The sequence below is a fragment of the Ursus americanus genome, chromosome 11, assembly GCF_024610735.1.
Source record: "Ursus americanus isolate L20-20 chromosome 11, mUrsAme1.1.p, whole genome shotgun sequence".
NCBI classification, from domain to species: Eukaryota; Metazoa; Chordata; class Mammalia; order Carnivora; family Ursidae; genus Ursus; species Ursus americanus.
In genome coordinates this window covers 25517567-25532739 of record NC_142137.1, presented here as the reverse complement: position 1 = coordinate 25532739, position 15173 = coordinate 25517567, and the positions used below count along the sequence as shown (strand labels likewise).

The window sequence follows — 15173 nt, the reverse complement described above, 5'->3', positions numbered from 1 at the left end:
ACAAATGCACAAAGGGCACCTGGGTGGCTCAGTCAGTTAAGCGCCTGACCCTGGTTTCTGCTCAGAGTTGAGACTGAGCCCTGTGTCAGGCTCCATACTCAGCACGGAGTCTGCTTGAGATGCTCTCTCCTTCATCCTCTGCCCCTCCCACTTGTGTGCGCTCGTGCACTCTCTCTCTTAAATAAATAAATCTTTAAAAAAAAAATGCCCAAGAGCCCTTAAATGGCTCAGCCAGTAGACCATGTGACTCTTGATCTCGGGGTCATGAGTTCAAGCCCTACATTAGGCATAAAGCTTACATTAAAAGAAAAAACCCACACACATAAAAATGCCCATATTGTTAAGTGAAATATGTCAGACAAAGACAAATGCTGTATTTTCTCACTTATATGCAGAATTCTAAAAAAGCCAAATTTGTAGAATGGTGGTTACTGGGGCCTGGGGGCAATGGCAGGATACTGGTCAAAGAACATAAACTGCCAGCTATAGGATGAACAAGTTCTGGGGATCTAATGCACAGCATGGGGACTAAAATTAACAATACGGTGGGGCACGTAGGTGGGTCAACTGGTTAAGCAGCTGCCTTCTGCTCAGGTCATGATCTCTGGGTCCTGGGACTGAGGCCCACATCAGGTTTCCTGCTCCCTCTGCCCCTCTCCACTGCTCATTCTCTCTAATAAATAAAATTTTAAAAATAATAAAATTAACAATACCGTATTACAAACAGCATGGATATTCCTCAAAAAGTTGAAAATAGAGGTACCCCATGACTCAGCAATCGCACTGTTAGGTATTTATCCAAAGGATACAAACATAGCAATTCGAAGGGGCACATGTACCCCAATATTTATAGCAGCAATGTCCACAATAGCCAAAATATGGAAAGAGCCCAGATGTCCATCAACAGACGAATGGATAAAGACACACACACACACACACACACACACACACACACACACACAGAGGAATATTACTCAGCCGTCAAAAAGAATGAAATCTTGCCATTTGCAATGACATGAATGGAATTAGAGGGTATTATGCTAAGTGAAATAAGTCAGTCAGAGAAAGACAAATATCATGATTTCATTCATATGTGGAATTTAAGAAACAAAACTGATAAATATAGGGGAAGGAAAGGAAAAATAAGACAGAAACAGAGAGGGAGACAAACCATAAGAGACTCTTAATCATAGGAAACAAACTGAGCGTTGCTGGAGGGGAGGAGATGGGGTGATGGGCATTAAGGAGGGCACTTGATGGAATAAGCACTGGGTGTTATATGCAAATAATGAATCTCTAAATTCTACCTCTGAAACTAATACACTATATGTTAATTAAATTGAATTTAAATTAAAAAATTTTTAAACTACTCAAAAGTAGTTAAGATAGATCTTAAATTTTTCACCACACCAAAAAAAAAAAAAGGGTAATTATGTGAGAGGATGGAGATTATTAACTAACCTTACTGTGGTAATCATTTTGCAATACAAGAGTATCAAATTGTCACATTTTATCTCTTGAACTATAATTTCTCAATAAGCTTAGAAAAAAACTAAAATCATAAATCTTACTTTCCAAAATCAACAAATCTAAAAATAAACTTCTCCTTTCACTAAAACAACCTAGTAGCCCAAATTTTCCTTCTCCGATACTCAGCATATCAGTGTTTATTTTTAGAAGACATAGGTCTCACAACTATATCGTCAATTAATCTTTGACAAAACAGGAAAGAATATCCAGTCTCTTTTAAAGACAGTCTCTTCAACAAATGGTTTTGGGAAAACTGGACAGCTACATGCTAAAGAATGAAACTGGACCTCTTACACCATAAACAAAAATAAATTCAAAATGGATGAAAGACCTAAATGTGAGACAGGAAAGCAGTAAAATCCTAGAGGAGAACACAGGCAGTAACCTCTCTGACATTTCTTATGAGATATATCTCCCAAGGTAAGGGAAACAAAAGCAAAAATAAACTATTAGGACTTCATAAAAATAAAAAGCTTCTGCACAGTGAAAGAAACCATCAACAAAACTAAAAGGCAACCTACAGAATGGGAGAAGATATTTTCAAATAACATATCCAAAAAAGGGTTGGTATCCAAAATATATGAAGAACTTATCACCCAAAGAACACCCAAAGAACAAATAACCCAGTTTAAAAATGGGCAGAAGACATGAACAGACATTTTTCCAAAGACATCCAGATGGCCAACAGACACGTGGAAAGATGTTCCACATCATTCATCATCAGGGAAATACAAATCAACACTACAATGAGATATCACCTCACACCTGTCAGAATGGCTAAAATTAACAACACAGGAAACAAGTGTTGGCAAGGATGTGGAGAAAGGGAACCCTCTTACACTGCTGGTGGGAATGCAAACTGGTGCAGCCATTCTGGAAAACAGTATGGAGGTTCCTCAAAAAGTTAAAAACAGAACTACCCTATTATCCAGCAATAGCACTACTAGGTATTTACCCAACAACACTACTCCAAAGGGATACATGCACCCTGATGTTTACAGCAAGATTATCAACAATAGCCAAATTATGGAAAGAGCCCAAATGTCCAACGACTGATGAATGGGTAAAGAACAGTGGTGTGTGTGTGTGTGTGTGTGTGTGTGTGTGTGTGTGTAATGGAATATTACTCAAACATAAAAAAGAATGAAATCTTGCCATTTGCAATGACGTGGATGGAGCTAGAGAGTATAATGCTAAGCAGAATAAGTCAGAGAAAGACAAATACCATATGATTTTATTCATATGTGGAATTCAAGAAACAAAAGAACATAGGGGGAATAAAAAGGCAAAGAAAGAAACAGACTCTTAACTATAGAGAACAATCTGATGGTTACCAAAGGAGAGGGAGAGGGGTGATGAGTTAAACAGAAGATGGGGATTAAGGAGGGCACTTGTGATGAGCACCAGGTATTGCATGTTAAGTGTTCAATCACTAAATTCTACACCTGAAACTAATATTATACTGTATGTTAACTAACTGGAATTTAAATAAAAACTTGAAAAAAAAAAGGGTCTGTGGTGTCTTTACAATCTTCAAAAACTAAAGCTTTTAGGCAGACAGTCTGTGCTTTGCTATGCTGCCTGCCACTCCCTAGCAATGTATTCAATAAACTTCTATTTTCTTTGTTCTGCCTTGGGTGACTTCTTTCACCACCCACACTGCTGGTATCCACTTGACTGTTGCCCCATATTTGGGGGCTCCCAACTGATCGGGAGAGACACCACGTTTGGTGGCCCATATGGGGAGACTCTGTGCCCCCACCTCCTGGCCGAGGTTACTCCTAGATGAGGATCGAAAGCCCCAGGAGGCACCAGCTAGACTGCCCTTGCCCAAAAGGGTGAGGGATTTCCCCTCTTGACCTTGGGAGGGATTCTTCCTTCCCTCTCCTTTCCCTTTTCATCCTTCCAGCAGTCTAATCCGACTACTCCTCAGACAGCTGAAGGTCTCCAGCCAGGGTGGCTCCCTGGTGTGGTCTGAAGTTCTAACAGCAAACAGGTCAGACTGCCCATGCCTGTGAGGGCAAAGGACCCCTTTCCCCTCCTCTATTCAAAACTTCTACCTCCTTAAAAAACAAATGAATAAACAAAAACTAAAGCTTTTATATATGTTTTACTCAGATTACATTAGATGTTTGGGTCTTTTTCAATGTTAAAGATTTGGCAAGTTTAAGAAACTACAGAACAAATACTACCACAAAGAAATGCTGATCTACAGAAGACTTAATCACATATCATTAGGATTAAACAAATATAAGCTTTCATTAGACACATTAAAAACTCAGCTACACATTAAAACTAGGGACTGTAGGTAGGAAATATTACATTTACTTACTGCTAAATAACTGTCAATTAACCAGGCAGACCCATCATTGCCAATTCAGAAATCAAAGGAGGAAGTGTGGGAGAATACCCCTGGGAAGAGCCAAACAATTATTTTAAAGGAAAAAAACAAAAAACATGTTGTTGAATTGGCAACCAGATACATTATTGATTAAAGGATACTTTTCACTGGATATGAGTTCACCAGTCACAGTAAGATGAGCCCTAGGGATGATACAGAGTGGGGAGGAGGGGAAAAAAAGGACTGTATTTCTAGAAGGGAAAGGACTAGAAAGAGAACAAAACAGAAAATTCATGAAGGCAATTTCACTCTCGGATAACCAAAAACCCAGTTAAGTAAAGCATCCTGCTTCCTGGCTGTGACACATAACCAAGCCAATATTTTATTTGGAAGACCATCTGTATTACAAACTATAATTAGGTACACAGCACATAAGCAGTTTACATTTTCTAAACTTTTTAGTTCTTTATTCGCCTATAAACTTTTGGAAATACTGGAAGACGAAGAAAAGGTGGCCATCAAAAGGGATAATTCCTTATTAGTTCCTATAACCATTATGCTAGAGCAGCCAATCACAGTGGCCACCACACTCACAGTCTACTTCGGAGGGAACCAGCATACTCATGGGAGCCCTAAACGGTACCTTACGCAGAGATCTGATCTTTACACTGGCTAGTGGCCTCCAAAAAACCTGGTATGAAAGCTCTGCTCAAACAGGGATAAAGTGGTTGGGTTTCCTATCAGATTCTTACTGGGGAATTTAAACCACAGGTATGGGAAGAGAATTAATAAACTGGTAGGACAAACCGAAGTGGAAAGAGAGGTGGGGGAAGGAACAACAGAGTGTGCTACTTACATGAATGGCAGAGCACTGGCGTGAAAATCAGCAGGTACCTGTGACTCTCAAAACCACTGACGCAAAGACTCAGGCTCTGGCTCGGGAGGCCTGGCTGTATAACTGAGATGCCCTCCACTGTTATTTGCATGTGCAGCCTTATTCTGAATCTCCATTTCTTTCTGTAACCTAAAAATGAATCCCTAGTCCATTCAACCAAAAGATGTTAACGCAATGGCCGCATTTTTCTTTCTATAAAAACAAAACTATGTAAGTATACGCTAAAGTGCTTTTAAAAAAGTAAAATTACTTTGATTAGAGTTTTTAAATCAAGCACTACTAACATATGTTATATATTACCTTCCTCTAAAGACCTCATAATAATAGCATATTTGTATGTGGGGGAGGATGGTTGGCCAGTCAATTAAAGGAAAACTAGTTTCTTTGGTTGAACCATATTCTAACTCTTCTTACTATTAATATCCCTCATAATTTGAAGAGGACACTGCTGATGACAACAGCTTCTATAATGGGATAAGGAATGGGAGTTTTCCTGTCTCAGAATTTCAGCAAAAGCTCAAAGCTAAGGACAAAGAGAAACAAGTTCCCCTACATTCTAAAAACACATATTAGTTATATCCATGCAGGAATTACTTTAAGAAGGAAAAAAAAAAAAGAGGCAGAAACAGCCCTAAAACCAAAGTGGAACTGAAGAAAATAATCAAGCTAGAAAGCTGTTAGCTAAGTAAGGAATGTTGTAGTACCTCCTGCAGATAAACCTCATGCCAAAAGCAGGTGCTTCTCCCCAAGGAAAGCACCCAAAGAGATTAGGATTGAGTGTATGACGAGATGGGCATCCCCCTCCCCAGCAGGATGCTTGTTTAGGTGAGGAAATCACAGGCAGTTACCAAAGCAGGCTATGGAAGTGTCCATGGAAGAACTTGCCATAGGTCTCCAGGAGGCTGACTGAAGCTAGAGTAGGGACTGGAGAAAGGAGATGTTACTCTTCCTGTGGCCTAAGTAGACACCATAAAAGGTGTACTGGGTACAGCTGTCCTGACAGGAGCCCACCCAAGAAGGTTAAGTGCAAAGACAAGGGGGACCAGCAGAATGCAGTGGTGGAAGGTGTTCAGAGTCATAAGAGGTCCAAAAGTGGAACAGTGGGGAAGTCCCCACGGGAGTCCAAAAGAACCCACCAGTGTGCCTCTCAACAAAGCACTAGCATGTCAGTGTCTACCACACAAAAGGCCCTTAACTGTTCACTTAAGACTTTGATGTTTTGCTCTAATCTTCCATCCTCTCATCCCGACCTTAGAGAAGCCAGGCAAGCAGACACAGGAGGAGGAGGGAAAGGGAAAGAACAAATCACTCCACTTTCTGCACTGCTGATCCTGGGACAGACCTGAGCTAGAGGGAAGGGAAATTTTTAAATTGTACAATTTTCATTTCGACTAGACAGCATCAATCATTACCTAAATATGAAGCTATTTGAATCCCCCCCAAAGGTATGGAGTACCAAGAGGTCAGGAATGGGGATCCAACAAAGCTTGTTTAAAGGAACTGGTGGGGGGGGGGGTGGCGCCTGGGTGGCTCAGTGGGTTAGGCATCTGCCTTCAGCTCAGGTCATGATCTCAGCATCCTGGGATCGAGCCCTGTGTTAGGCTCCCTGCTCAGCAGGGAGTCTGCTTCTCCCTCTCCCTCTGCCTCTTTCACCTGCTTGTGCTCTAATAAATAAATAAAATCTTTAAAAAAAAAAAAGGAACTGGTTAGAAATTTCAAGCAGTTTCATGATTGTACTGACTGCATTTAATCCATTTTATAAATGCTTACTTTAAACTGGTCCATCTTTAATATCACACAAAACTCACCTTTGAAAAAAGGCCTCCTGCCTCTATACTGTATCCTTTAAGGTCCTCATGTAATTTCTGCAAACACTGTATGACTCTTCTTTGATGCTCATCATCCTTTAGCTCATGAGCTTTGATCAGAAAGTCATAATGGTCCAGTGGTCCATGGCAAACAGCCAAAGCTTTTGAATAAACCTCTGCAGCCGCAGTTGGAGATGTAATCTCAGGTGTCTGGACTGTATAGGCTATAAATAAAAATACATATAAAATTTTAGACTTTCTTAAATGAAGATATTTCATAGTACTCCACATATTTCTTAATGGTCACATTAAAACCTTTCAATTACAAGTATATATATGTGAACAGTTATTATAAATCTCATTTTGATAAAAATAAAACACATTTTGGGGCACCTGGTTGGCTCAGTTGGTGGAGCGTGAGACTCAATCTCAGGGTCATGAGTTCAAGCCCCACCTTGGGCATGGAGCCTACTTAAAAAAAATACAAATAAAAAGATAAAATACATTTTGTTCAATGAATATAACCATCTCATTTTAATAAAAGAGAGTAAACCCCAAACCCATAAGCTATCATTGTAACTCCTCTTCTAGAAAACCTAACCTGCCATAGAGTCTCTGCTTTGCCTCCGCTCCACTAAATGGGCCACCTGGATTCATCAGATCCTTCCCTACAGCAGGGCTGGCACCTTTGAGTTAAGCCTAATTCTGGTTCTTGAGTACCAAAGCAGAGACAGAGACTAGTCACAAAGGGTTTTCTACTGCCCCTTTACTCCCTATCCAAAACCACACAGCATTCAGATATCACCACATTGATTTCAATGCTTGTAAGATTCCTTTCCTTTTCCATAACTTTTAAGTTTAACACAAAGACTTGAAACACAACAGAGGGTCTGTTTCAAAGCAGTGAGATTTTCTGATCCTTTTTTTAGCCTCTCCTGGGAGAGAAATGATTGGCCATGGCAAGATCAATCATAACTCAATTCCTTATCTGGGCCAGGTGCAATGAGCAAGTAACTCCCTTCTATTCTTATTTTATTTATTCTTTTATATAAGTATATTTGATATACAATGTTATATTAGTTTCGAGTGGACAACACAGTGATTTAACAATTCTATACCTTACACACAATACTCACCACAGTAAGTGTAGTTACCACCTATCACCATACAAAGTTATTATAATATTATTGACTATCTCTCTCTGTACTTTTTAGAAGCAACAATAAGTAGCAGCAAACAGGCATATTTTTTAGGCAGGTTTGGCACCCTTCTTTGAGTCAAAGATTTTGCAAAGATACATTGCCAGTATTATCCTTGTTTCATTGAATACCATGTTTCCTTTGTTTCAGTAATATGAAAATTATGTACCCTGGGGAAAAAATTAACAGTCAATGTTATTTCCATCTTTTTCCCAAGAAAGGAAAGAAAATCCTAAATAAACCATGAGTGTTGGGGAGAGGGCAGGGCTGTCTTCTAATAGCTGTTCTTCCTTTCTTAATAGAAGTTTTAGCTGGGTACAAGGCTGCGCAGTTACATAACCCATTTCTGGCCTCTCAAGCAGCCAGGCACAGCCATATTACCAGTTCCAACCAATGGGATGTGACACCTGTAGCTGGAAGAGCCAACCTGGCAAGGAGAGGCCCACAGAATGCTGAGCAAAGCAGAGCGAAGTTCTCCAACAATGCTGAGCTGCCAAACCAGCCCTGGGGCACCTACTGGATTTTTATGTAAAAGAATAAACTTCTATCTCGCTCTTCAACCAGGTCCTCAGTCAATCATCCATCAATACTACTCACTCTGTAGAGCAAATACTCTAATTCATCCCCTCCCACTCTTCCTCATGCTACCACCCTAGCTGGGGCTCTCATATCTCTGGCGTGGCCTCCCTGCCTCTGATCACCTCCACTGCTCCAAATTTACCACAAACAATCTGGAAAATATCTTCCATAAACTACAGAGATGATCTTGCTAAAATCCAAACTGTGATTTTATTAATATTTTTCTTAAAATTCATCTCATTGTTTAAAGGAGTGGTTTTCAAACATCAAACACAATTTTAACAGCAGCACCTTTTTTTTTCTTTCTTTTTTTTATGTACAAAACCTTCTATGCAATCCTCAATTTATTAGAGAAAAATAGAGGGGGCACAAAATCCCACCCTCTTCACATCTCCTTCCTTTCTAAAACTGTACCACCCCCACTTCCAAAGAAGCCCCTGAAGCCACGTTTCCACTGGATAGCAGCACATGAAGTACAAACAGTGTACAGAAAAGAGCACAGCAGGCCTGAGATTACTGTCCTTAGAAAGATCTGCTTGCAAGGTGGGCTCTTGGCTGGGAACTTGGATTCCAAGAGGGCTCCCACCATTCCCAGAAATGTTAAGAGTATAATATATGGCATTTAATATAACTAAATCTAGTGGTTCTTGGCAGATATATATGTCATATATATGTAAGTATATATAGTAAAATATATATTAAAAATACCAGAGTATATCATGCATAGTTGTGCCTAAACTGTTTGTACCATGTACAAGCTATGTGGTTTATGCTGAACACCTAGTTTCCTTCTATGCAGCCAGAATTTTGGTACATGCTGCAAAGAGTAGCTATGTGACCATCACCACCCCCCACCACCCTCTAATGAGCTTCCCTAATAGATAACATTTCACATCTGTTGTCACAGTTCATTGCTGGAAAAATTAAGTATTTCTTATGTGACTCTACTAGAAGACTCTTGGAAGCTTGCACCTAATTTCTTCCAGACTTTGCCCCACATGCCTTCCCTTTGGCTGACTGTGTTTATTATATTTTTTTGCTGTAATAAATCATAGCCATGAGTACAACTATATGCTAAGTCTTGTGAATCCCCCTATCAAATTATCAAACCTGGAGGTAGTTTTGGGGATCCCCAAAAACAGGGTCCTCATTCTCGGGTTCAAGATAGTTGTAATAGGGCCCCAGCCTGCATTTCTAGACGACTCTCCTTCTACTCTCCAGAAAGCAGTCACTCATACAAGAAATGATTGTCTACCACATGTAATGTGTAATGGGGTAATAGAGAATATCAGGGTTTTCTATTATTATTTTAAGTGCGGGGGACAGGGAAAAAATTGCAGCAGTAATGTATCAAGATTAACTGGCATTAGCAAGTAAAATGAATTTGGATACAGAGAAACTGGTCATGAAACTATTCTAAGTTGGAAATAATCAAGGCCCAAATCAGGATGGGCAATAGCAGAAATGTCAGGAAGCTAGTTAGACTGGAAAATGCAAAGGAAGATTCAATAATATTGTGAGTTGCCTTCTAGTTAAGTGGATTACTTACTGTGTCCCAAACACTTTCAATTACTTCATTTCATAGTCATGCCTTTGTTCATGCAGATTCCCTGACTTGGACGTCCTCCTCTGCCAATCTCTGCCAGCTTAATTTCTCCCTCACAAAAATCTCACCATCCTTCAAAGTCACTCAGCTCCCTACCACCAAACCTCCAAACTCGCCTGTATTTACCCCATCCTTTTCTCTTTCCTTAGCCTAGGAATTATCACTCATTCCAGCAAGGATATTAAAGCCTTCTTGTCCTCTAATCAGTGGCTTTCGAATTTTCCTGAATATCACGACCCAATATTCACACACATCTATACAACTGAAAAACAAATTTCATGAAATAAGAGATTTAGTAAGAGTATGAAATCGTTAAAAAAAAAACACACACAACTATGCATGATATAGTCCGGTATTTTTAATATATATTTTACTATATATACTTACATATATATGACATATATATCTGCCAAGAACCACTAGATTTAGTTATATTAAATGCCATATATTATACTTATTTACCTTTTTGTTTTCTGTCTGTCCCCACCAGAGTGGATGTTTCTTTTCCCCAGAGTATACGTTCTTTGAGGACAGGAATTTTTGTCTGCTTTGTTCAGTGCTGTATCCCCCAGTGAACAGTGCCTGGTATACAATTGGTGCTTATTAAAAATAATCTTGAATCCTCTCTCTTCCTACCTTTTCAGAGATGTCATTCTCTTCGCTAACCAGCCCTGTATTATATCATCAACCTTCCCCTCTCTACCCACTTTTTCATACCAACTCAACCCCTTCCTATCTTAAAATTATAATAACAAAACCTCCTTGACCCCACAGTCATGAGACATCTGCTCTACCTCCTTTCCTTCACAGCCAAACCCTTGAAAAAGTTACCTTTATTTTTTCTGGTGACTCCTTCAAATCCTGCTCAATTCTCAACCCACTGTGGTCAAGCTTCTCCTGAGATAGCTTCTGCCAAGCCCACCCAAGACCTACTGTTGCCGAATCCAGAAGCTACTCCTCAGTCTTCATATTCCTTTTTACACATCAAATACCTAATTTTTAAAACTAGTCATTGGAAAGATCAGGACTGCGGGCAAAGTATGTTGTTTCTCTTGGCATCTGCCTTTAGAGAAGCTTAACTATCTTTATTTCTACTTTTATTTTGTACTAGCCTAACATCTTTATTTAGTAGTATATACTTCATTTGCATTTTTTAAAAAAGAAAACCAATGCATACTGAAGATAAGACATCACTTGAGCTAGTCAGCAGACATAAAAAGAGAAACAGCGGTTATTCAGTTCCACATGCAAGGAGCCTGGAAGTTGCCACTCCATCCTAACAATGTAAAGCTGAACAGACGGAAAAATCTACATCTCTTCTCAGATCCGTAAGACATGGGAGGATGCAGGGCAAACCACTGCCCCCAAGATTAAAGAGAAAGGCAAATACAGAGAGTAATGGCTTATAAGAGCAGAGACTCACAAGTGGAAACCGGTAGGAAAACCTGAACTTAGCTGACAAATTGCTGGAAGCTCAATATGGACAACTCAGAGTTAAAAACTCCAGGGGTACGCAGTCATACAGGGGCCCTCGCTCTTTTCTAAATTTTACCTACAGGAGTTTAACCAAGTTCTTAATGTTAATATGGGGAAAATCCCCTTATGCTTCTGGCATGGGAGGGGAAAAGAAACCTTTTTATTTTTTTTAAGATCTTTGTAATTAAGACTTTATTTATTTATTTGTCAGAGAGAGAGAGAGAGAGAGAGAGCACACACAAGCAGCGCGAGCAGCAGGCAGAGCAAGAAGCAGGCTCCCCGATGAGCAAGGAGCCTGATGCTGGACTCGATCCCAGGACCCTGAGATCATGACCTAAGCTGAAGGCAGACACTTAATGTATTGAGCCACCCAGGAGTCCCTAAGATTTTATTTTTAAGTAATCTCCACACACAATGTGGGGCTCAAACTCACAACCCTGAGATCAAGAGTCACAAGCTCCACCAACTGAGCCAGCCAGGTACCCCAAGAAACCATTTTAAAATACACCAGAACACTTTGTTATTCCTAACAAGGCCTGCCTAGAAGCCAGTTAAGGAACCTAACCTGCTAGGTTTTATCAGAGCCCAAATGACCTGGGGGAACGGAAAACACCCAACTCCACTCAACTCTAGGCTTCCATGTGGGAGAAAGGAAATACTAAACTGCAGCCCACTCAACCATTCTCTCCCATCTAAGAGGGAAGAAAAAACATTTCTGAAGCTACCCCTGAAGTGGTGTAGTGTTATTTGAAAGTGGACTTGGATCTGTTGTAAATGTATATTGAAAAAAGTAAAAAGAAATATAACTGACATGCCAAGAAAGGTGAGAAAATGAAATACAAAAATACTCAAAACCACAAAACAGAGAAAAGGAGAAGAAAAACAAGAAGAACAAGGGCAACAAACAGAAAATAGTAACAAACATGGTAGATATTAATCCAACTAAATCAATAATCACTTTGAATATCAATGGTATAAATGCACCAACTGAGAGATAGAGATGGTCAGAGTGGATCAAAACACACAAGACCCAACTATATATTGTCGACAAGAAACCCACTTTAAATATAAAGACATATGGATTAACAGTAAATGGATGGCAAAAAATATACATGCTAACACTAAAGAATGTAGGCGTAGCTGTATTAATTTCAGACACAGCAGACTTTAAAGAAAAGTTATCAGAGATAAAGAAGGGCATTACATAATGATGAAGGCATCAATTCTCCAAGAAGAATCAATCCTTAATGCCTGTGCATCTAACAACGGAATATCAAACTAAACTACAGGATACTAAAATTGACAAATACAAAGAGAAATAGATGAATCCACTATCATAGTTGGAGACTCTAACATCCCCCTAGCAGAAATGGACAGATCCAGCAGGCAGAAAAATCAGTAAGGGCATACTGAACTCAACCCTAACAATCAACTAGCTATAACTGGCATTTATAGAGTACTTCATCCAACAGTGGAATACACATTCTTCTCAAGCGCACACGGAACATTCACCGAAACAGACCACATTCCAGGCCATTAGACACATCTTAACAAAGTTTAAAGAAATCATACAATGTCTGCTCTAAACAACAGAATTTAACTAGAAATCAGTAGCAGAAAAATAACAGGAAATTTCTAAAATACACAGAGATTAAATAATACACTTCTAACATATGGGTCAAAAAAGAAATCTGAAGAAAAATGTAAAAGACCTTAGACCCTTCCAACTCAAAATGGATCATAGACTTAAATGTAAAACACAAAACTATCAAACTCCTAGAAGGTAACATAGGAGAAACATAAAAGACACAGAAGAAACCTACGTAATCTTGTGTATGGTGATGCCTCTTAAGATACAACACCAAAGGAACAATCTGTGAAAGATATAATTGATAAGCTGGACTTCATTAAAATTTAAAACTTTTGTTCTGTGAAAGCCAATGCCATGGTGTCATAGAAGACAAGACACAGAATGGGAGAAAATATTTGCAAAAGACCCATCTGATAAAGGACTGCTGTACAAAATATACAAAGAACTCTTTAAACTCCTAACAAGATAACAAACAATCCAATTTGAAAGTGGGCCAAAGACTTTAACAGACACCTCAGCAAAGAAAATATACAGATGGCAAAGAAGCGTATGAAAAAATCTCTACATTGTATGTCATTGGGGAAATGCAAAGTAAAACAATAACGGCACACCATTATACACCTATTAGAATGGCCAAAATTCAGAGCACGAACAAATGCTGACCAGAATGTGGAGCAACAGGAACTCTCATTCATTCCTGGTGGGAATGCAAAATGGTAAAACCACTTTGGAAGATAGTTTGGCAGTTTCTTACAAAACTAAGCATACCGTTACTATATAATCTAGCAATCTTGCTCCCTGGTATTTACCCAAAGAAGTTGAAAACTTAAATCCACAAAAAACCCTGCACCCAGATGTTTACAGGAGCTGTATTCATAATTTCCAAAACTTGAAAGCCATCAAGACATCCTTCAGTAGGCAAATGGACAAATAAATTGGTATATCTAGACAATGGATTATTATTCAGCGCTAAAAAGAAATGAGCTATCAAGCCATGAAAACACATGGAGAAAGAGCCAATTTGAAAAAGCTGCATATCATAAGGTCAGACATTCTAACTATATGACATTCTGGAAGGGGCAAAACTACGGAAACAGTAAAAAGATCAGCAGTAGACAAAGGGTGGGGAGGTAGGAAGGAGGGAACGGACAGAGCACAGAGGATTTTTAGGGTAGTGAAAATACTCTATGATACCGTAACGATGGATACACGTCATGCATTATACATATATACCCATAGTTCAAGAGTGAACCCAAATGTAAGGCACGGACTTTAGGTAATTATAATGAGTCCACATAGGTTCATCAGTTCTAACAAATGCACCACTCTGGTGGGGGATACTGAAAATAGGAGAATCCATGCATGTGTGGGGGAGGGGGGAGTAGGGAGAATATGGGAAAATCTCTGTACCTTCCTCTCAATCTTGCTATGAATCTAAAACTGATCTTGGAAAAAAAAAAGTCTAAAAAAGAGAGAGAATCAGTCAGACAAGACACTGAAGGCTGAGAGATTGGCCAGCTTAGGCCTGGATAGCAGCTGTATAAATTGAAACACAAAAGACTTCTCAAAAGCTGCACTAAATTAAATCTGTTACTACATCAGTGTACACAAATTATGGGATGCTGCTGCCATATTATTTTGATTTGTATTAATTTGTCTTATTGTACTCCAAATGGACAGTGGGAAAATGCCATTCTGAAGATCCACACACTGATCTACAACATAAATGGGAGATTTTAGAAGCCCATAAAGCCTGCACTAATATCTCAATTTTGTACCTTGTTTTACTACTTTCTCCTAAATAAGTTTTAGGAAGATCCCACTAAACTCCATAGCCCATGTGCTGTAAGACTTAGTCAATATCATGATGTCCTCCTGTCTGAACGATTATAACTTCCTAGATAGTATTTTGACAATTATTTCTATCCGCACACACCCACCCCCAGAAAAAATAGTTTCCCCAGCCTTTGACTGCATTTGTGATTACTTCAATTTCCTTTTTTTTTTTTTTGAAGTGAACATAACCTCAAGATTTTATTGTCTTCATATTAAACAAGAGATGAAGCTTAGAACTGGATCACTTGACCCTTTCTCATCTTAATCACCTCCCGGTTTAAAATGTCTTAATGGCCAACACTGTCTAGATCT

General features: G+C 39.2%; 1 protein-coding gene across 5 annotated transcripts in view; it reads right to left on the bottom strand.

Annotated features, from left to right (window-relative positions):
- The window catches only part of AFG1L (AFG1 like ATPase), a 231256-nt gene that overhangs the window by 170937 nt on the left and 45146 nt on the right, over nucleotides 1-15173 (bottom strand). For all 5 annotated transcript variants that reach the window (XM_045806940.2, XM_087865364.1, XM_045806943.2 and 2 more), the window contains one exon: nucleotides 6575-6798. In XM_045806940.2, coding sequence (XP_045662896.1) covers nucleotides 6575-6798 — 224 coding nt within the window. The remainder of the gene's footprint in view (nucleotides 1-6574; nucleotides 6799-15173) is intronic.